We start from the raw sequence: 23,270 nt of genomic DNA, 5'->3' as shown, positions 1-23,270 counted from the left end.
ATATTACAATAAATGAATATTTAAGGTTCCTCCCACTGGAGTGGGAGGAGAGAGGGAGAGAGAAGGAAGGACGTCTCGTTTGACGCTATATGCGTTGATACGTGAAGCTTCCTTTCTCTTCCCCCCCTCCCTCCCTCCCTCCCTCTGCCTGCCCCTCAGGAGCAAACTACTCACACATCTGCCATATTAGTAAAGGAGGAGTTTGGGGGGGGGGGGGAAAGGGGGGAAGAGAGAGAGAAAGAGCTCGAACGACCCAAGGAATACTTCATATTTTAACCATTACTTTTTCTTTTTTTAAAAAAAAAGAGGGGGAGGGAGAAAGTGGGAGGGGGTTTGAAAGTAATTGTCAATAAAATGCCAACCAGCTGCTCGGCCTACGGGTGCACGGCGGTGTACAGGAAAAACACCAACACCAGCTTCCACAGGTAGGTGTGCAGAGTGAGTGAGAAGCCGGGGGGGGAATGCGGCTTTCATCAGCCCGGGGGTGGGTGGGGGACGCGGGCCGGCGGGCGGACGGGCTGGGCTGCTTCCTCACTGAAGGTTAAGCCGGGCCTGCGGCCTGTTTAACTGGAGCGGCCCGTTCCCATGGCTGCCGCCGCCTAACGGCTGTGTGTGTGTGGGGGGGGGGGGGGGGGGCTATTTGTCCTATTTCTAACTCCCCCTCCTCCCCCCCCCCCCCATCAATATTTTATTCTTTAATATTCTGCGAATTTGCCGCCCAATCTCCACTGTCCCTATCGTGCGGCGCCTACCTGCGGTCAGGGGGGGATTGAAGTCTGCCGCTGGCCGACCGAATGCGGCATATTAAATTTTTTTCTCCCTCTCGCTGCCCAACATGGGGGAGGGGGGGGGGAGGAAGGAAGGGTGGGGGAGGGGAGGGGGGAAGAGCGGCCGGAAGTGCGGACCCGACGCGTGCCCGCTTCGCGGCGGGATCACTTCCGGAAGGCGCAAGCGTAAGGGGCGGGGTGGTCATCCGGATCCGCCCCCCCCCCATAATCAGGTACAGGCGCTCAGGCCCCGCCCCCTGATGTCAGGCCCCGCCCCCCTCCCAAGTCTTTTGGTCCCGCCGGAACCGCCTCTCCTGGTCACGCCCCCCCCCCCCAGCCATGCTCTTTGTCAGCCCCGCCCCTGCTCTGTCGTCCACTTGGGCTGCGCCCCACCACACCCTTCTAGACCCGCCCCCAACTGTCATCCACCCTGCCCTGCCTCTAGCTCTGGCCCCGCCCCACCACACCCTTCTAGCCCCGCCCCACCACACCCTTCTAGCCCCGCCCCAACTGTCCCCCACCCTGCCCTGCCTTTAGCTCTGGCCCCGCCCCACCACACCCTTCTAGCCCCGCCCCCAACTGTCCCCTGCCCTGCCTCTAGCTCTGGCCCCGCCCCACCACATGCTTGTAGCTCTGCCCCCAATCATCCCCCACCCTGCCCTGCCCCTAGCTCTGGCTCCGCCCCACCACACGCTTGTAGCCCTGCCCCCAATCGTCTCCCACCCCTGTTCTGGCCCTGCCCCCAGCTCTGGCCCCACCCACCACACCCTTCTAGCCCTGCCCCCAACAGTCCCCCACCCCTAGCTCTGGCCCCCGCCCCATGCTCTGGCCCCACCCCATCTATCCCACTCCCTTGATGTCCATCACAAGAGCTTCAAGTCTGGCTGGATACTTGAGGGTAAATATCGGGCGGCACAATAGCACAGTGGTTAGCACTGCTGCTTCACAGCTCCAGGGACCTGGGTTCGATTCCCGGCTCAGGTCACTATCTGTGTGGAGTTTGCACATTCTCCTCGTGTCTGTGTGGGCTTCCTCCGGGTGCTCCGGTTTCCTCCCACAGTCCAAAGATGTGCAGGTTAGGTTGATTTTTAAAAAAATAATATGCACATTGGCCATGTTAAAAATTGCCCTTGGTGTCCTGAGATGCGTAGGTATGAAGGAATAGTGGGTAAATATGTAGGGATATGGGGGTAGGGCGTGGGTGGGATTGTGGTCGGTGCAGACCCGATGGGCTGAATGGCCTCTTTCTGCACTGTAGAGTTTCTATGATTTCTCGGTTAAAATTTAAAGTTTATTTATTAGTGTCACAAGTAAGGCTGACATTAACACTGCAATGAAGTTGCTGTGGAATTCCCCCAGTCGCCACACTCTGGCCCTTGTTCGGGTCAATGCACCCTAACCAACACGTCTTTCAGACTGTGGGAGGAAACCGGAGCACCTGGAGAAAACCCACGCAGACACGGGGAGAATGTGCAAGCTCCACACAGACAGTGACCCAAGTCAGGAATCGATCCTGTGTCCCTGGCGCTGTGAGGCAGCAGTGTAACCATTGTGCCGCCAGTTCCAAGGAATGCCTGTATAAACAGCACTCACTAATAGCAACCAAGTACGCTTGTGTAGCTGCAGCAACATCTTGTATTTATATAGTTATAACAACCACATTCACCAGTTGTAACCCATTTATAGAGCCATAGCAAAAACTTGCAATTATGGAGCTACGAATTGCACTTTTCTTGCTGTAGAAACCATATTGATTGGTATGGTGGTGGTGTAGTGGTACTTTCACTGGACTAATAGTCCACAGACCCAAGTAAAGTCTGGGGACCAGGGTTCAAATCCTGCCACAATAGATGGTGAAATTTGTATTCAATAAATATCTGGGATTAAAATACAATGAAACCATTGCTGATTGTCATAAAAACCCATCTGGTTCACTGACGTCCTCTAGGGAAAGAAATCTGCCCTTCTTGACCTGGTCTGGCCTACATGTGATTCCAGAACCACAGGAAATACCCTCTGAAATAGCCTAGCCAAGCCATTCAGTTCAAGGGCAATTAGGGATGGGCAATAAATGCTGACACAGCCAGCGATGGCCACATCCCATGAACAAATAAATTTTTAAAATATATTCACTTATAGGAACTCATCAAAGTTCCTTAGGCAGTACCTTCCAAACCCATGATCACCACCATCTAGAAGGACAAGGCAGCAGATACATGGGAACACCACAACCTGGAGGTTCCCCGCCAAGACGCTCACCATCCTGACATGGAAATATATCGCTGTTCCTTCACGCAGTCACTGGGTCAAAATCCTGTAACACCCTAACAACATTGTGGGACTGCAACAGTTCAAGAAGGCAGCTCACCACCACCTTCTCAAGGATAACTGGGAATGGCCAATAAATGATGGCCAAAGTCTATAAAATAATGAGGGGCATAGGTAAGGTAGATAGGCAATACCTTTTCCCAAGGGTAGGGGAGTCTGAAATGAGAGGGCATAGCTTTAAGGTGAGAGATACAAAAGGGTCCAGAGGGGCAATTGTTTCACAAGAGGGTGGTGAGTGTCTGGAATGAGCTGCCAGAGGTAGTAGTCGAGGCGGGTACAAATGTCTTTTAAAAAGCATTTACACAGGTTCATAGGTAAGATGGATATAGAGAGATATGGGTCAAAAGCGGGCAATTGGGACTAGCTTAATGGTTTAAAAAAAACCAATTTGGGCCGAAGGGCCTGTTTCCATGCTATAATAAGAAGTTTAACAACACCAGGTTAAAGTCCAACAGGTTTATTTGGTAGCAAAAGCCACACAAGCTTTCGAGGCATGCTATAAACCATTATGACTCTAAGGTAGTGACACCCACCTCCTGTAAATGAATAAAAATAATAAAGCCACCATATCTATTTACATAGCTATTGCATAAACTTGCATTTATTTGGCAACAGCAAAGATTTTCAATTTTAGAGCATGGACTTACAATTCATAGAATCCCTTCAGTACAGAAGGAGACTCTTCGGATCATCACGTTTGCACCAATTCCCATGCAGAGTATATCCCTGTAACACCATTTATTTACCCCATTAATCCCCCTAATCTACACATTTTGAGACACTAAGAGGCAATTTAACATGGCCAGCTAATGTGCACATCTTTGGACTGTGGGAGGAAACCAGAGCATCCGGAGGAAACCCACGCAGACCGAGGAGAACGTGCAGACTCCACACAGACAGTGACCCAAGGCCGGAATTGAACCCGGATCCCTGGCGCTGTGAGGCAGCAGTGCTAACCACTGTGCCACCATACTGCCTTAACCACTGCCACCCTTTATTTAGTTAAACACAGTTTGCCCTTAACAAACCTTTGCTGGTTTTCCTTAATTAACTTGTATTTGCCCAGTTAACTATTCATTTTGTCCCAAATTATAATTTCTAAAAGCTTTCCCACCACCGAGATTAACCAGACAGGCCTGTAGTTGTTGGGCTTATCGTTATACTCTGCTATGATCAAGATTGTGATATTTGCCATTCTCCAGTCCTCTGGCACCTCCCTGAGTCTGGAAAATAATGACCAATGCCTCTGCAATTTCCACTCTCTTTCCTCATCACCACTGGATGCATCTCATCCAGGCCTGGTGCCTTATCAATTTTAAGTGCAGACATCTATCCAATACTTCCTCCTTATCAATTTTAAACCCGTCTAAGTGTTTGAATTACCTCCTCTTTCACCATGACATGGGCAACATCTTCTTACTTGGTAAAGACAGATGCAAAATATTAATTTAGTACCTGAGCCACACCTCTGACTCCATGCGTAAATACCCTTTTTTTGATCCCTAATTGTCTCCACTTCTCCTCTTACCCTTTCACTATTTATATACCAATAGAAGGCTTTTAGATTCCATTTTATGTTAACCGCTGGTCTCTTCTTGTTCTCACTGGAACGACGGAGGTTGAGGGGCGACCTGATAGAAGTCTACAAGATTACGAGGAGCATGGACAGAGTGGATGGTCAGAAGCTTTTTCCCAGGGTGGAAGAGTCAATTACTAGGGGGCATAGGTTTAAGGGGCAAGGTTTAAAGGAGATGTACGAGGCAGATTTTTTTACACAGGGTGGTGGGTGCCTGGAACTCGCTGCCGAGGGTGATAGTGGAAGCAGATGTGATAGCGACTTTTAAGGGGCGTCTTGACAAATACATGAATAGGATGGGAATAGAGGGATACGGTCCCTGGAAGGGTAGGGGGTTTTGGTTCAGTCAGGCAGCATGGTCGGTGCAGGCTTGGAGGGCCGAAGGGCCTGTTCCTGTGCTGTAATTTTCTTTGTTCTTTTCATACTATCTCTTTGTGTTTTTTCAATTCCCCTCTGAACCCTCTATAATTAGTCTGGTTCTCAATTGTATTGTCCGCCCGAGTCTGTCGTGAGCATATAATTTCAGCTGCATCTTCATCTGTATCTCGTTTGTCAGCCAGGAGACTCTGATTTGTTTGTCCCACCTTTCCCCTTCGTGGGAATATACTGTGACGTTCTCTTTTAAAGGCAGCCCATTGATTAGTTACAGTTTTGCCGACTCGCCTTTGATTCCAAATTTTCTGGGTCAGATCCATTGACTTTCGCCCAGTTAATTTATTATTACTCTGGATTGCTCCTTGACCTTTTCCATAGCCAACCTAAAGTTCATCATCAAATGATTGAGAGTCCCAAATGATGTGTCGTCTCCCTGTGGTAGCGTAAAGGACATCACGAAGGGAGGGGCAGAATATTTGTATCCTTGCTAGCTACTGGAGAGGGGGAGTCAAATGTCTAATACTAGGGGGCATGCGCTTAAGGTGAGAGGGGGAAAGTTTAAAGATGATTTGATTTGATTTATTATTGTCACATGTATTAGTATACAGTAAAAAGTATTGTTTCTTGCGTGCTATACAGTGAGGGGTAACTTTTTTTTTTAAACAGAGAGTGGTAGGTGTCTGGAACAGGCTGCCAGAGGTAATGGTGGAGGCAGTTACGAAAGGGGCGGTTAAGGGGCTTTTAGATAAGCACATGAATATGCAAGGAATAGAGGGATATGGACCAAGTGCAGGCAGAAGGGATTAGTTTAATTTGGCGTCATGTTCGGCACAACATCGTGGGCTGAAGGGCCTGTTCCTGTGCTGTACTGTTCTATGTTCTATTCCGCTGGGAGAATGGGAGTGAGTCAGAAGTTGTCATAGGCACTGGTACCAACGGCATAGAAAGGGCAGACATCGAGGTCAGATTTTCAGGATCTAGGGGGGAGTAGAGAGAGTGGGACTGGGAAGATAGCGAGGGTCCGTGCACGGCTTGAAGCATGGTGAAGGAGTGAGTTTTGGGGCAGAAAGCAGCTAATCAAAAGAAAAGATTTGCACCTTAACAGGACTAGAGCCAAAATCCCTACGAGAAGGTTCACTGCTGTGGTTGGGGAGGGTTTAAGCAAATTTGCAGAGGGGTGAGGAATAAGATGATTGAAGTTAGAATACCAGGCGGTGCTAGAGAAGGGAATATTAGATGAGTGGAAGATTAAATGTTTCAGCAATATTCAAGTCCTGTACTATCGAGCGATTTTGTGTAAGAGCAGTCCAATTAGTTCCACTCCTCGCTCTTTCCCCAGAACCCTGAAAACCTCTGCTCTTCAGTTCACCTTTTGGAAGTTACCATTGAATCTGCTTCTGCAAGACTTTCAGTGCATTCCAGGCAACAGCTTCCTTTTTTTAAAATTAATAGATCTCCTAATTTCCACTTTTTTTTCTTTGCCAATCACTTCAAATCAGTGGTTAGCACTGCTGCCTCACAGCGCCAGGGACCCAGGTTCGATTCCCAGCTTGGGTCACTGTCTGTGTGGAGTTTGCACGTTCTCCCTGTGTCTGCATGGGTTTTCTCCGGGTGCTCTGGTTTCCCCCCCCCCCCATAGTCCAAAGATGTGCGGGTTAGGTGGATTGGCCGTGCTAAATTGCCTCTTAGTGTCAGGGGGGAGTAGCTAGGGTAAATGCATGGGGTTATGGGAATAGGGCCTGGGTGGGATTGTTGTCGGTGCAGACTCGATGGGCTGAATGGCCTCCTTCTGCACTGTAGGATTCGATGATTCTATGTGCTGTCTGCTTATTGAGCCACCCAGCAGCACAAACAGTTTCTCCATTTTTAACCTTATCCAAACTCTTCATAATTTTGAAGGGATTAGGCTTTTGGATTGCTTATAGATTTACAGATCAGAGAGAGATGACCTGTTCTCCATTTGTCTTTTTGTTTCTGATTTTTAAGGTTTCCCTCTAACCCTCGGAGGCGGACGGAGTGGATACGGCTTGTCCGACGTGAAAACTTCAAGCCCAGCAAACACACCTTCCTTTGTTCAAAACATTTTGAGCAAACGTGCTTTGACCGCACAGGACAGACCAGGCGCTTGAGGGAAGATGCTGTCCCTACGATATTCGACTTTCCACCACATATGCAAAACGTAAGGCTGGTACTAAGCTCTAAAAATCATAGCATCCCTACAGTGCAGAAGGAAGCCATTTGGCCCATCGAGTCTGTACCGACTCTCCGACAGAGCATCTTCCCCAGGCTCTATCCCTGTGACCCCACACTTTTACCCCGCTAATCCCCCTAACCTACAAATCTTTGGAGATGAAGGGGCAATTGAGCATGGCCAATCCACCTAACCTGCACATTTTTGGAGTGTGGGAGGAAACCAGAACACTCAGAGGAAATCCACGTAGACTGTCACCCAAGGCCAGAATCCGGCTCCCTGATGCTGTGAGACAGCAGTGTAACCACTGTCACCATGGCAGTCGTTAACATAATGTCAGAAATCCGAGCAGGAGAAGACCATGCAGCCTGTCGAATCTGCTCCACCATTAGGTATGATTGATCATACATACAATCCCTACAGTGCAGAAGGAGGCCATTCGGCCCATCGAGTCTGCACTGACAACAATCTCACTGACAACAGGCAGACGTGCCTGTAACCCCACGTATATACCCTGTAATCCAACTGACACATGGGGCAATTTACCATGGCCAATCAGCACACCTTTGGACTCTGGGAAGAAACCGGAGCACCGGGAGGAAACCCACGCAGACACGGGGAGAACATGCAACCTCCACACAGACAGTGACCCAAGCCGGGAATCGAACCTGGGTCCCTGGTGCTGTGTGGCAGCAGCGCTAACCACCGTGCCACCCCTCATCAGCTTCATCTCCATTTTACTGCCTGCTCCCCAAATCCATGATTCCCTGGGAAATTATAAATGTGTCTATGGATATGGCAAATGGAGTATAACGTTGATAAATGCGAGGTTATACACTTTGGAGGAAATAATAACAAATGGGATTACTATCTCAATGGAAACAAATTAAAACATGCTACCGTGCAAAGGGACCTGGGGGTCCTTGTGCATGAGACGCAAAAGCCCAGTCTGCAGGTACAACAAGTGATCAAGAAGGCAAATGGGATGTTGGCCTATATTGCGAGGGGGATAGAATATAAAAGCAGGGATGTCTTGATGCACCTGTACAGGGCATTGGTGAGGCCGCAGCTGGAATACTGTGTGCAGTATTGGTCCCCTTATATGAGGAAGGATATATTGGCATTGGAGGGAGTGCAGAGAAGGTTCACCAGGTTGATACCGGAGATGAGGGGTTTGGATTATGAGGAGAGGCTGAGGAGATTGGGTTTGTACTCGTTGGAGTTTAGAAGGATGAGGGGGGATCTTATGGAGACTTATAAGATAATGCGGGGGCTGGACAGGGTGGAGGCGGAGAGATTCTTCCCACTTAGTAAGGAAGTTAAAACTAGAGGACACAGCCTCAAAATAAAGGGGGGTCGGTTTAAGACAGACTTGAGGAGGAACTTCTTCTCCCAGAGGGTGGTGAATCTCTGGAATTCTCTGCCCACTGAGGTGGTGGAGGCTACCTCGCTGAATATGTTTAAAGCGCGGATGGATGGATTCCTGATCGGTAAGGGAATTAAGGGTTATGGGGATCAGGTGGGTAAGTGGTACTGATCCACGTCAGATCAGCCATGATCTTATTGAATGGCGGGGCAGGCTCGAGGGGCTAGATGGCCTACTCCTGTTCCTATTTCTTATGTTCTTATGTTCTATCCTTAAATATATTTGATGAGGAAACATCCACAACCCTCCAGCATAGAAATTCCAAAGATTCACAATCCTTTGGGCAAAGAACTTTCTCTTCATCTCAGTCCCAAATTACCTACCCTTTCTCCTGACCTGTGTTCTCCATTCCCCAGCCAGGCGATACAGCCTCTCAGTTTCTACTGCATCAAGTCCTTTCAGAATCTTGTACAGTGAGCTCACCTCTCTGAAATACAAGTACGGGGCAGCTGCTTCACAGCACCAGGGACCTGGGTTCAATTCCAGCCTTGGGTGACTGTCTGTGTGGTGTCTGCACATTCTCCCCGTGTCTGCGTGGGTTTCCTATGGGTGCTCCAGTTTCCTCCCACAGTCCGAAAGAGGTGCAGGTTAGGTGGATTGGCCATGCTAAATTGCCTCTTCGTGTCAGGGGGATTAGCAGGATAGATACATGTGGTTACAGGGATAGGGCCTGGGTGGCATTGTCTTCGGTGCAGGCTCGATGGGCTGAATGGCTTCCTTCTGCACTGTGGGGATTCTATGAATATAGACCCAATTTACTCACCCTCTGAAGTATTTTGTGTTGGATTTTCATGTGGTTGGTGCCCCCAGTTGTCGTTGGTATGGGAGAAGGCTGCACGCTGTGAGGCTTCACTCCTGACCTGGCTGGTTCCATTGCAGGGATAAGCATCTCGTCGCCTTTCGCAATCTTCATTGGTTCAGGCCAGCTTTTCAAGGAGTTGTGGTTCATGGCTCCTGAGAGGTGTCATGAACCATAGTCTGCAATGAGCAAACCTTTTGAAAGATAACTTCAAAAGGTCTTGCCCATATCCACAACAATTCAGCTAAGATCCTTTTAGACAGCACCTTCCAAACCCATGATCACTCCCACCTAGAAGGACAAGGGCAGCAGATACATGAGAACGCCACCACCTGCAAGTTCCCCTCCAAGTCACTCACCGCCCTGACTTGGAAATATATCACTGTTCCTTCGCAGTCGCTGGGTCAAAATCCTGGAATTCCCTCCCTAGCAGCATTGTGGGTAAACCCCACAACACATGGACTGCAGCGATTCAAGAAGGGAGCTCGTCACCACCTTCTCAAGGGCAACTAGGGATGGGCAATAAATGCTGGCCAGCCAGCGACACCCATGTCCCACAAATGAATAGGAAAAAATATCCGCCATACTAACTCTTGCCCTTTCACCCACTCCCAATTCCCCCTCATATACTCCATGCTAACTCAATACACTGCTATGTCCATTCACTCTGCACAGAACCAATATAGTAATGGCATATGTGGAAAGGCTTTTACAAACTACCATTCATAATTTCCTTCAAAACTTGTTATTATAAACCTATGAAATTGTCAATCAACCAGACCTTTAAGGTATTAATAGCAGACACTACAAGCACTTGGTACCACTCTATGTTGTGTATGCTTAATGAGGCTTGGCTGAGATCCCAGACACTCAATCTGTTGAAACAGGTGCACTGAAGGGAGCACCTTGTTTGATTGACCACTTTTTTTCTCTTGGATCTATATTGTCAATTGCACAATGTTTATTTACACCCTTATCTTTTTGTTGCCCCCCACCCCACCATCTTGTTGCCCCCTCTCTGCCTCCCTTTTGTTCCCCTGCTTCTGTGCCCCACCACCTCCCTGTTGCCCCTTCATTTGCCTCCCTGTCACCACCTTCTCTCAGCCTCCTTATCACTCTCCTTTCTCTCCACCTCTCAATTGTCCCCCCCCTCTGTCTCCCCTTCTCTCAACCTCCCAGTCCCACCTTCCCTCCACCCATATCGCCTCCATGTCTCTCCACCTCCCCCCTCCACCTCGCTTGTGGCCTTCCATCCCCAGTCTTGCCACTTCCCAGTCACCCCTACCATGCCTAATTAGTACATTCTTCACATGAGCCAGCAATTGGACATGACTAGGCTAAGAAAAGGGAAAAAGATAAATGTTTATGGAGCGGTAGATTTAAGGCTAATCTCAAAGAGAGACACCAACGTTGGAAGTACCTTTCAATGGGGTTGTGTTTGATTGCCAAGACTTGAGCCACAGCCTCGGATTGACAGTCAGGGCATGAAAATTGTCCTCAGTGCACCAGTGGTAGCGAAAGGACAATCAGCTGGGGTTCCTGGTCGCGGTACACTGTCCATAAAGTGCCTATAAGTGCATGGAGGATAAGCTTGGGGTTGGCTTTGACTGCAGCTAAGCTCGGTCCATTGAATAGCCTCCCAACATCTGGCTGTCATAACACTAAATTTGTGTGTATGTGTGTGCTTGTATTTACAGAAATTAGTATCCAGGAAAACCCCTCTGACGTCTGCAGGTATTAGTAATCAGCAGGACCCATCCAAGTCTAGCACTAGCACTGGCACTAGTACGACCAGCACGAGCACCAGTACTAGCATCCGTACCTGCGCCACCAGCAGCACGGAGGTTTTCCAAGAGCACAGCTACTGTTTGGCGAACCCGGTTGTGGCCAAGAGGAAGGTATTCCAATTGCAAGACGAAGTGGACTACCTCAGACAGCAGATAAGGATCAGCAGGCAGAGGGAACGTCGGGTGGTCAAGAAATGGAGAGGGATCAGCAACCTGTTGGAAGAACTGAAAGAGAAAAACCTTTTGCCTCAGGGCAGGGGAGCGGAGCTTGTTCAGTCCGTCCTGACCGATGAATCTTTTAAAGGCAGATGAGCTCAGCGGACTCTCCACAAGTGCGAGGGTACAGTGACCAGACAAAGGCAGATTTGCTTCGTTTTACTGTCCACTTCTTCTGACCCGAAAGCACAGGAACAAATACTTTTTGAACAGCCCTTTTACTTTACCAAACTCTGGATACTATTGATTTATTGGTTGTTGTTTGCTTCAGCAGTCGATATAAAAAACATTCATGAGTGATGCACATTGCATTTGTAGACTTGAAATGTAACCAAGTGGTGCAGCTGTTGTTATAGGGGACACTGGTGTATGATTTAGTGACAATAGACATCTGCTTGCGAAACATAGCCAGAATAGGTACTCTCTCTATCATGGCTTGCCAGAAAATTCTGACCAGTTAACTGGAGCCATGCCATGACAATGTGTTGTTATTCAGTGGCTCCTGACAAATTACTAGCCAACTATGTGCCTTGACACCAGATTCAGGAGGGAAGCCCTTCTGAGCCACCGTAACGTTTCTGTTTCCCATACCAATTGCCCTCTGCGATTTCCAATCAGTGCTCAAGATTGGACAGTTTCATGCTATGTACTTGCACACACCACAAGCTGGATTGAGGCTGCACCTGATCCATTTTGAAACAGGCTTTTTACAGTAAGTGATAGAAGGAGAAACATTTATCCTACTAATTGAATAGAATATCATCACTAATAGGTGCTGACCAGAAAATCAGACTCCTGTGTCTTTGCAGATGTCACGGGGCATCTATCCCTGCAACATGAGGAACCCAAACAGATGCAGTTTTCAGAACCGACTGTGGTGGTAGGTCATTATCAATTGATAAATGTATTTTTTAAAGTGGCAAATAAAGTATTTTGAATTTCGGGAAATCTATTAAGAATGCATCAAGTGCTTGTGCAACCAACAGGGCAAGCCAGGCAATGTGCCATCAGCAGACTGGAAAAAAACAACTCCTGACAGTACAAGATAAATGCGCAGACCTCCACTTCATTTGTTGTTGACCCTTGCCAGCGGGACCGAGCTCACACCTAGATGAAGCAATAGAGGTCACTGGTCAGCTGAATGTCTTCTGATAATGCATCAGCATTATGTATTTTTATTTTTAAAAACTTCTCAGCTTGTAAGTGAGACCTCAAGACATTCTGCTAATTACTCGGCTGGTTAAGAGAATGACTCGCTGAGACATACAAGCAAGGTTTGCCAGCCTCAGTTCTTGGTCTGCACTTAATTAGCTGCTCTTCGTCAAGGAGAGTGTAGGAGCACAAATAATTGGTCTTATGCCTACTGCCCCCTCCTCCCCCAGTCCCATCATCCTGGCAACAGGGCAGATGTTGGGAAATCGACCAGGGTGCTGACTTCTGTCCAGCTACCAGGTCTAAAAGTGCAGGGAATGCCAACAATTGCAGTCTGTGATCAATTCTACAGAATATCCACTTGCATGAGGCACGAAGGAAGAAATTGCACCCCATGGATTTGTAACCCCGGATTGATTCAAGAAAAGAGAGTTGGCAGAAAAAAGAAAGGGAAATAAAAGAAAAATATATAAAAACCTTAAATGGCTCAGGGGATTTTTTTAAGGTCAAGTTAAAACGAACCATATATCAAAATCAGATATTTCCAAAGTGTCTTTACAAACCAACTTCTCTGTTTGTCTTGCCCATTTGAATTACATTTTTTCAAATGTAAACATTCAGGGAAGAATGATTTATATAATTTTTGCATGTGCCTTGCCGGGGTAGGGAGAAAGAGGGAGTTTTCCCAGAGTGGCACCAGCGACTGTGGAGGCAGGTAGACAACAGAGAACAATGTGCCGGTTGCCTGACATATCGCCGCCACCTCTTGATTTTCCTGATGGCTTAGGGGACACGATGGCTTCCAGCCCAGCGGTGGCGGAAATGCCATCGACCCCATTTAAAGTGCTAATTGAAGCAACAAAGTCATTTTGCCAGCGTCACACGGGCCACCCCTCCCCTGTTATGTCCACACTCTGGCAAGTAAAAGCAGGTGCCTACACAGGCAACTGGACGGGGAGACTTGCAATTCCGATGAAGCATTTAAATGCTACGGACTGCTGTCGTCCCAAGAGATGTCCTGGTCATTTAAACATGGAGTTCCTGGAGATTGATGTCCCCCAATAACCATGGGTCTCATGGGGGTCTGAGCCATTTTCCCCCCCCCCCCCCCCTCTTATTTCTGAGGGTGGCGGGTGGCTCCAGTTGCCACTCCTGTTTCCTGGGCCTCAGCGGCACTTCCGTTAGTCACACACTGAGGGTTACCGACCACCCTTGAAGTGGGCCGCACTCCTGCCATCCCTAATTGGACAATGAACATGGAGGTGGCCCACTGATTACTCCAGTAAAAGATTCAGCTGACAGAAATGCTACAACATCAAGCAGGACAGGACCTGAAAACGGCCCCAGTGTCAGACTCCCAACGGTCATAGGAAAATTCGGCTGATAGATTCCCAAGAACCAGGGATAAGCAGTTTTCACGTAAAACTCTCGACGTCGCTGCCTGCAAAATAATCTTTTCCATAAAGCTTGCATAATACAGTTGGAAAAATCCACGTTACGCCTCATGTCCCGTTCCCTGTGTGGGGAAGAAATAATCTTTATTGCCCCTTTAACCTCCCTTCATTGCTGCTCACCTCTCCAGCCTTAGGCTCGCACCTTCTCTCAATGTCAGTTTCTCCCCACTGCAATCAGTGGAAATAGATTGAAGGTGAATGATCAGCAAACCAGAACACACTATCCGAAAGAGTGGTGGGAGCAGATTAAATAATAAATTTGAAAAGGAAATTGGATAAATTCTTGAAGGGAAAAGTTTGCATGGCACTGGAGCTAAGTGGAGAGCTCTTTCAAAGACAGAATGGGCAGAATGTGCCCATTCATTCCGTCATTCTACATCATAGAATCCTACAGTGCGGAAGGAGGCCATTTGGCCCATCGAGTCTGCACTGACCACAATCCCACTCAAGTCCTATTCCCATAACCCGTGCATTTGCCCTAGCTAGTCCCCTGACATTAAGGGGCCAATGCATCTAACCCACACATCTTTGAACTGCCTCTCTTTGTTTCCATTAGCTGTTGTACAATTAAAGGGGGAAGAGCAAGTTATGGGGAAAGTACGATTGTTAAATTCCGCTTCTCCGCACCCCTACTTTTACAACAAATTTCTTCAACATCTGTGAGGAAGCAATATTATTATCGTTAATCTCTCCTTCGCTATCTTACATAGAAACTAGAAGCAGCAGTAGGCCATGCTGCTGTGCAGAGAGACCTGTGTATGAGACGCAAAAACCCAGTCTGCAGGTGCAACAGGTGATCAAGAAGGCAAATGGGATGTTGGCCTATATCGCAAGGGGGATAGAATATAAAAGCAGAGACGTCTTGCTGCATCTGTACAGGGCATTGGTGAGGCCGCAGCTGGAATACTGTGTGCAGTATTGGTCCCCTTATTTGCGGAAGGATATATTGGCCTTGGAGAGAGTGCAGAGAAGGTTCACCAGGTTGATACCAGAGATGAGGGGTGTTGATTATGAGGAGAGACTGAGCAGATTGGGTTTGTATTCGTTGGAATTTAGGGGGGATCTTATAGAGACCTATAAGATAATGAAGGGGCAGGATAGGGTAGAGGTGGAGAGATTCTTCCCACTTAGAAAGGAAACTAGAACTAGAGGGCACAGCCTCAAAATAAAGGGGGGTCAGTTTAGGACAGAGTTGAGGAGGAACTTCTCTCAGAGGGTGGTGAATCTCTGGAATTCTCTGCCCACTGAAGTGGTGGAGGCTACCTCGTTGAATATGTTTAAATCACGGATAGATGGTTTCCTGATCGGTAAGCGAATTAGGGGTTATAGGGATCAGACGGGTAAGTGGAACTGATCCACTTCAGATCAGCCATGATCTTATTGAATGGCGGGGTAGGCTAGATGGCCTACTCCTGCTCCTATTTCTTATGTTCTTATCTGGCCCTTTGAGCCTGCTCCACCATTCATTTTGATTATGGCTGATCATCGAATTCAATATCCTGATTTCCCCCTTCCTCCCCATATCCATTGATCCCTTCAGGACTTAGAGCTTTATCTAATTCTTGAAATCACACAACATTTTGGCCTCAATTACTTTCTGTGGTAATAAATTCCATACATTCACCACACTCTGGGTGAAAACATTTCTCCTCACCTCAGTTCTAAAACGTTTACCCCTTATCCTCAAACTATGACCCTTAGTTCTGGACTCCCTCACCATTGGGAACATGCTTTCTGAATCTACCCTGTCTAACCCTGTTAGAATTTGGTACGTTTCTATGAGATTCCATCTCACTCTTCTAAACTCCAATGAATATAATCCTAACTGACTTATTCTCTACTCATATGACAGACCTGTCATTCCAGGAATCAGCCTGGTAAACCTTCACTGCAGTACCAATTATGGGGCATATTCGAAAGTGACTGTGTTTTGAACAGTAGAAGGCATAACTTATTATGCCCCTAATCGTTGTTACCCAATCCAGGCAGATTTCTGGTTGTACAAATTCTTTGGGGCTTGAGAGCAGCTCTTAGGCCAAAGGAGATAGTGGAGTAGTGGTAATATCACTGAACTAGTAATCCAGAAGCCCAGGCTAATGCCCTGGGGTCAAGGGTTCAAATCCCACCACAGCAGCTGGTGAAATTTAAATTCAATTAATCTGCCTCAGTAATGGTGACTGTGCAACAATTGGTGTAAAAGTCTATCTAGTTCACTAAGGTCCTGTAGGGAAGGAAATCTGCTGCCCATTCTGGGTCAGGCTTACGTGTGACTCCAGACCCACAGCCGTGTGTTTGGCTCTGGCAAGTGGAATGTTGTTGCAAGCCACTCAAGTTCAAGGGCAATTAAGAATGGGCAGCCTCGCCTCACTCCATGAAAGGATATTTTTTTAAGGAGGTTTTCAATCACGTTGCAGTTGTTTGCAGTTGACTTGAGCAGCCTGTCCCTCTCCACCAATTCTCCTCGATGATCCACTTAAATGACTGCCCTCTAGTCTCTTTCAGAGTAGCTAGCACAGTACCAGCTGCACTGCTTGCACCATCACCTCTACCATTTCACCATCGGTTAGCACTGCTGCGTCATAGCGCCAGGGACCTGGGTTCGATTCCCGGCTTGGGTCACTGTCTGTGTGGGGTTTGCACGTTCTTACTGTGTCTGCGTGGGTTTCCTTGGGTGGCTCCGGTTTCCTTCCACACTCCAAAGATGTGTGGGTTAGGCAGATTGGCCATGATAAGCTGCCCTTTAGTGTTTAAAGATGTGTGGGTTAGGTTGATTGGCAATGGTAAATGCATGGAGTTACAGGGATGGGAGTGTGGTGGGGCTGAGTAGAGTGGATGCAGACTCAATGGGCTGAATGGCCTCCTTCTGTACTGTAAGGATTCCAAGGTTCTATGGTCCAGTCCACATCCCTGTTCATCAACCCCATGCTACCCCTTGGTGATGTTTTGGAGTCACATTCTAAAGACACCCTGACTTGCCCAACTTTGACTCACCACCCTGGGCTCCACAGCTAATGCTAAGTGGTTCACTTACTTATTTGACAAAGTTTTGAGCAGCCTGAACAAGAACAAAAACTATCCTGTTCATTTCTCACCTAAAACTAAACTCCACACCCCAACTATTGTGTCCATTCCTCTCGCTGCTTGCTAAGGTTAAACCTGCATTGTCCACTCTTGAGTTGAAGTTCAAACTCCATTTCCTAGCCTTCACCGAACCCCAACCACCACCATTCCCATCTCTGCAATGCTCCCTGTCTCCATCTCTCCTTCACCCCATCACTGCTAAAACTCCCACCCCACCTACTTGATGCCCAACATTTCCCAACTAAATGCCTGAGTTCCACCTTTTAACAAACTCCCAAACCATCCAAAACTTCACCAACCGCAACCTATTCCATAATAAGACCTGTTCATCAACCACCTGTTTTTGGTCGTCTTCACCTTGTCCTGAAGAATTGATTTTCAAAATTACCCGATTCACTGTTTACAAATATCAGAAGCCAGCTCTAAACCTCTCCCTTTACCCATATCTTCCTCCACATTTCCTCTTACTTAGTATCACTTCACCTCAGCCTCGTCCTCCCCAGTTCCTCCGCCCACTTTATTTCATGAAATACCTTCTGGTCATCTTACTATGTTAAAGATGCTTTTTTTTAAAAATCATCTTTGACCAAGTGTCTGATCTTCCTGATGTTTCTGCCTTCCCTCTAAAACCATTGATAACTGTCCACATTCTTGCCTACAAAAAACATAGAATTCATAGAAACCCTACAGTGCAGAAAGAGGCCATTTGGCCCATCGAGTCTGCACCGACCACAATCCCACCCAGGCCCTACCCCCATATTCACCCGCTAAACCTGCGCATCTCAGGACACTAAGGGGCAATTTTAGCACGGCTAATCAACCTAACCCGCACATCTTTGGACTGTGGGAGGAAACCAGAGCACCCGGAGGAAACCCACACAGACACGTAGACATTACATGGAAACAGAGGAATGTCAGTGCATGAATGAAGGAGAGAAAATTCTCCTTAAAATTTGGAAGGGATAACTGAGATAGTGGCCTCAAGATTAGGCCCCCTTTTCCCCACTCCTCCAGCACCACCCCAACAGGCAAGAGAAGCTTGGGAACTGGCATTTAAAAATTTCAATCCTGATATGTGGTTCCATCCCACCACATTTGCATTTGCATTCTTTTTAGGCAGTAGGTTTTGAATTATGAGTGTTCCATCTTGCTATTAACATGTTTAAATCAGGTTCCCACAGTGCAAATGTGATCTTAATTTTAAATTTAATTGATTTAAATTTAAGAACTAATGGACATGTTTCCCAGGGCACAGGGAACCTGGCAGCAAGAGGGAGACAAAAGAAGCTCTCAGCTCCCTCAGCTTAGTGCTTTTTAGAGCACTCCTTGTGGGCCAAGAGGAACAGGGGTCCTCGTTTCTCCAAGAGCACTCCACAAAGGTCTCAATCACTAACCCACCCCCACCTGATCTCTTCACCCTGATACTGCCCAGCTCTGTGCGCCCCTCCCCCACCACCCATCCCATCCCCATCATAATCCAATCTCTGCTGTCCCCGGCTCCAGTTTCCTGTGGCTGGTTTTTCTGCCCAGCTGCTGGGCTAGAAACACGAGAAGGAAATCATCAATGAGATCCTGCTGCTTTAGACATGTTAGCACCTTCATCTGTACTCCACCCTTAAATATTGGAGCCACTAATTATTTGATCAGGCATTTATTAACAAGGTGACATAAACTTTATATCAGTCCATGGAAGCACAACATAGATCAGAAGAGTTTTTCACACACCCCGTTATTAGATTTTGGAATTCATTACCACAAGTAGATGTTGAAGTCAACTCCCTTTGACATTTAAGAGAGAATTAGATAAACATTTGAAGAGAAAGAGCTTGGAAATGGGATTAGAATGGGCGGCACATTGGTTAGCACTGATGCCTCACAGCGCCAGGGATCTGGGTTTGATTCCCGGCTTGGGTCACCGTCTGTGTGGAGTCTGCACGTTCTCCCTGTGTCCGCGTGGGTTTCCTTTGGGTGCTCCAGTTTCCTCCCACAGTCCAAAACACACGCTGGTTAGGTGGATTGGCCATGCTAAATTGTCCGTTAGTGTCGGGATAAATGTGTGGGGTTGCAGGGATAGGGTCTGGGTGAGATCATTGTTTGGCTGAATGGCCTCCTTTTGCACTGTAGGGATTCTATGATTCTAAATTATTCCCATATAGAGCTAATAGGTAGCAGCACAGGAATGGTAGGCTAAGTGACCACACCTATATTTTTACCTGTTATTCTTTTTATCAGGGCGACAAGTTTATTAATGCATTTTGAATAACAATTTGTGTTTGATTTTCATTTATTCTTTCATTTTTAGGGTGTTGCTCAGAAATGCATTAAGCTCCACAGACCTAGAAGAGATCCCAGCAAGCAGAAGGGTCATGACTGCTGCAGCAGTAGCGTCCTCCTCTTAAGTCTAACTGGCTGCCCTGCAGTTTATTGTACCTGCTGTAAATATGAAGTGTGTTGCAGTAGAAAAAGAAGCAAATATGTTCAGTACAAGGCCATGCATACATCCTACAGATTTTAAACAGTGAGGAAGTGTCCATAACTATCGGCAACACAAGTACAAGTGGGATGTGGGAGGGTGGAGGGAAGGGAAGGTTGGAAGGAGATAATATCTATGGACAATTTTAAAACCTATTCTTGTTTTGTTGTTCGCTTGCGATGTCTATTGCAGCACTATTGGAACATTGGTTGTATAAACAAACTATTTTTAAGTTGTCCTGACGGCTGAATAAACCAAATCAGTAAGCAGCAAAGTTATTCAGACCAGAAAAGTCAATCCCTTATCGGTGCTGAGTTATCTAAGTCTCAACTGAGGCAAGAACAGGAAGATTTAAAACTGCCCCCGATCCCCCTTGAGTTAAAGGTAAATCAACCAGGGTTACTGCTCTTGAACCAGCCAGCACCACTGGAGAGCACGTACGCAAACATTGGGCCAGAGCGGCGTTTATTTTTGATACCCTCTTCCCTTGTTTCACTTGAAGCGAATAACTGAGTGGCCACCAGTGATTTTCTATCCTTGAGAAGGTAGAATCCTTCCCAGTTCATCTGCAGCTAATTTTAAGAGAAGACTGGGAATGGGTGAAATGTCCTTATAAATCGAGTGGAAGACTGTGCAGGGAATCTAGCAAAGGATGGAGATAGAAAAAGGATAACCTTCAGTGCCGTAGCAACCCTGGAGGTTAATGGGCCCAGGAACAAAAAAAAAACAGGAGCAGATCCTTCAGCCCCTCAGTTGGATGATGGCTCATCTGCATTCTTATCTCCATCTATCCACCTTCATTCCATAATCTTCAATACCCATATCTAACAAAAAATGATCCTTCTCAGCTTTGAAATGTTAACTTGACCACACCCACCTCATTCCACCCACCTCAACTTTTTTTTAGGGGAGAGAGTTCCCAATTTCCGCTACTCTTTGTGTGGAAATGATATAGGATCACCACTAGCCAGGAGCACTTACTCCAAATTTAGCACTTAATGCAAATGTGAGCAATCACTAGAACGTGGTCATTTTTCTTTATAGAATTGTAGATTCCCTACAGTGCAGAAAGAGGCCATTCGGCCCAATGGGCCTGCATCGACCACAATCCCACCCAAGCCCTATCCCCGTAACCCCATGTATTTACCCTGCTAAACCCCCTGACATTAAGCGTCAATTTACTATGGCCAATCAACCTAACCCACACAGCTTTGGAGCGTGGGAAGAAACCAGAGCACCCGGAGGAAACCCCACGCAGACACGGGGAGAACGTGCAAACTCACACACAGACCATAGAACCATTGAAAATTACAGCTCAGAAACAGGCCTTTAGGCCCTTCTTGTTTGTGCCGAAACATTTTTTGCCTGGTCCCACTGACCTATAGAACCATAGTGATCAGACAGTGATCCGAAGCTGGAATCGAACCTGGGTCCCTGGTGCTGTGATGCAGCAGTGCTAACCACTGTTATACTTTAAGTAAATGATCATTTGACTCAGCTTAGATCACGCCCAGAGTCATCTTTGATCTGTCTGGCTCAGTTACTTATCAAAAGCAGTTGTATGGAGGCATAGGGTATGTAGAAAGAACAAAAGGAAAGACATTGAAAATGATTGAAAGGCTGTTCATGCTGATTGTTTCAATCCAAAGGATTTTCCAGATCAGAGTAAATTTCACAATGTGATAAACATGTGTATATTCTTAATGTAACTTTATATCACAACATTGAGGAATCAAACAGAAGAATGATATTAACAGTGACAAATTCCACAGATAAGATTGGAAAGGAACAGAGAACCTGGAAGCAGAAGAAAATAGCAGAAATGGAAGATAATGAAAAAAAATGCAAGTTAGCGTCGAAATGTAAATAAGAGAAATAAGAATAATGTAAGAAAATACTAATTGAATTTTTTTTTAAATTAAGTTTGCAGAATCAGGCTGATACTGCAGAACTTGTAGCATTAAAAAAACACCTTTTGTACTGGAGAAATCAGGAAAAAAGTGATAAATAAGGAGTAATAATGGTCACTAATTCTGTTCAGGTTTCACATGATGTTGAAAAACTTCAACAGATGTCAACTAATTATCAAAATTTCAATTTTTCAGTCCAGGGGATTATTTGCTATCTTGTACATGACCCATTTTATGATTTATCTTTATGTTGTTACACCGAGACTATTACTTGAGACTTCACATCATCCACAAGAATTTGGTTTGTTGCAGGCAGCAGTGAAGTTAACGCCAGCCAACCTGTTCAACACAGCTTGCTCTACGACCTATGAAATGATGATTTATGTGTATGTAACAAAATCATTGCATTGAATGTGTAGCATTGTAAATTTTGACTGCCGTTTGCACAGACAGTACAAATGCATAAGATATATTTTCAAATCAGCTCTTCTGAAATCTGTATTTTGCTGTGCTCAATCTTGCTTATTCTGCATTCCCCCTCCCATTCCACTCCACTCCCCTCCCCTTTGGTTCACTATTGGTAGTCAGGCCTTCAGCCTGTTGCACTCTCTGAAAATCCCTTCCTAACCTCAAATTCTCCATCCTAATCTCAAAGAATCGTAGAATTTCTATGGTGCAGATGAGGCCATTAGGCCCATCGAGTCCACACCGACTTGCTGACAGAGTATCTTACCCAGACTCTCTCCCCTGCCCTATCCCCGTTACCCTACACATTTCCCATGGCTAATCAATCTAACTTACACATCTTGGGACACTAAGGGACAATTTAGCATAGCCAATCCACCTAACCTGCACATCTTTGGACTGTGGGAGGAAACTGGGGCATCTGGAGGAAACTCATGCAGACACAGGGAGAATGTGCAAACTCCACACAGACAGTGACCCAAGGCCGGAATTGAACCCAGGTCCCTGGAACTGTGAAGCAGCAGTGCTAACCGCTGTGCTACGGTGCTGCCCTCCTCAGGAAAGAAAGCTCTTCCGAACCCATCCTCTCCCAGGTTTTTGGTCACCCCTTTGAAAGATCTGGCTCATCTCCCAAAGGTGAGGGGAGTGTGGGTTGGGGGTTGCAGTGGAAGGCGATAGATGACATTGACACCACTCTATGACAGAGAGTGCTATTCTACCACGTGCTGCTACAGTGCATTTCGATAGAAAAGGCTTTAATAGAGAGGGGAGGAAAACATGACTTAAATAGAACTCCACACTTAAAATGTGTAAATGCTTCAATGAGACAGACCTCAGTTTGACCGAAATGGTTACCTGTCCCACAAGCCTGTGAACTGCCTGCTATCGGTTTGTGATGACTGTGGAGGTTCTATTTCTTAATGGAAGCAGCTAAGTGTTTGAGGAAACCTCATGGACTTAAACTGGAGAACAAAGGTGGGTGAAGAACGGCGTGTGTGTTCCCTTGGGTATGACGGTTTGCAGCTATACATGCATTGTAGATCCTGCCATTGAATTTAATATGAATTATATTTTGTTCCTTCATCATTGATGTTCAGAGGACTGTGTACCATTGTGACAAATTCAATAAAGGAGTACTTTTTTCAGGAAAAAAAAAGTTAGACTATGTTCCTTCAGATTTTGAGGTCTGTGCTTGTGTATATACTTTGGCTTGTTTTGTGGTTGTTGTCATTGCTGAGCCAAAAAAGTTAAATGTTTGTGTCCCAAACAC

The 23,270-nt window shown here is 46.6% G+C and overlaps 2 protein-coding genes across 5 annotated transcripts in view; one reads left to right on the top strand and one right to left on the bottom strand.

Annotated features, from left to right (window-relative positions):
- galnt11 (UDP-N-acetyl-alpha-D-galactosamine:polypeptide N-acetylgalactosaminyltransferase 11 (GalNAc-T11)) overlaps window positions 1-23,270 on the bottom strand; it is a 200,005-nt gene that overhangs the window by 167,826 nt on the left and 8,909 nt on the right. For 2 of the 3 annotated variants that reach the window (XM_078232016.1, XM_078232024.1), the window contains exon 1: window positions 753-850. The exons of the other annotated variant lie outside the window; for it this stretch is intronic. The gene's annotated coding sequence lies outside the window, so the exon portion shown is untranslated. Of the gene's footprint in view, window positions 1-752; window positions 851-23,270 lie in introns of those variants that run through there. 3 annotated transcript variants of the gene reach the window in all.
- Window positions 58-23,141, top strand: LOC144506210 (THAP domain-containing protein 2-like). 2 transcript variants are annotated; one of them, XR_013499868.1, is made up of 4 exons: window positions 73-425; window positions 7,033-7,225; window positions 11,160-12,345; window positions 19,455-23,141. XR_013499868.1 is itself a non-coding variant. In XM_078232073.1 (3 exons), the coding sequence occupies exons 1-3, from the start codon at window positions 355-357 to the stop codon at window positions 11,559-11,561; spliced, it is 666 nt and encodes a 221-aa protein (XP_078088199.1). In that variant the 5' UTR covers window positions 58-354; the 3' UTR covers window positions 11,562-13,088. The 2 variants fall into 2 exon arrangements, 1 of the variants encoding a protein (XP_078088199.1); XM_078232073.1 differs by lacking the exon at window positions 19,455-23,141 and having other exon boundaries at window positions 58-425; window positions 11,160-13,088.

The sequence above is a fragment of the Mustelus asterias genome, chromosome 2, assembly GCF_964213995.1.
Source record: "Mustelus asterias chromosome 2, sMusAst1.hap1.1, whole genome shotgun sequence".
Classification (NCBI taxonomy): Eukaryota; Metazoa; Chordata; class Chondrichthyes; order Carcharhiniformes; family Triakidae; genus Mustelus; species Mustelus asterias.
The sequence above is the reverse complement of the archived record's forward strand: the minus strand, read 5'-3'. Positions and strand labels throughout refer to the sequence as shown.

Bases quoted from the DNA above. Each gene is read 5' to 3' on its own strand.
- LOC144506210 (XM_078232073.1), top strand. From the start codon at position 355: ATGCCAACCAGCTGCTCGGCCTACGGGTGCACGGCGGTGTACAGGAAA. The intron at 426-7,032 runs GTAGGTGTGCAG...CTGATTTTTAAG, and splicing joins ACCAACACCAGCTTCCACAG to GTTTCCCTCTAACCCTCGGA. The intron at 7,226-11,159 runs GTAAGGCTGGTA...TTGTATTTACAG, and splicing joins TTCCACCACATATGCAAAAC to AAATTAGTATCCAGGAAAAC.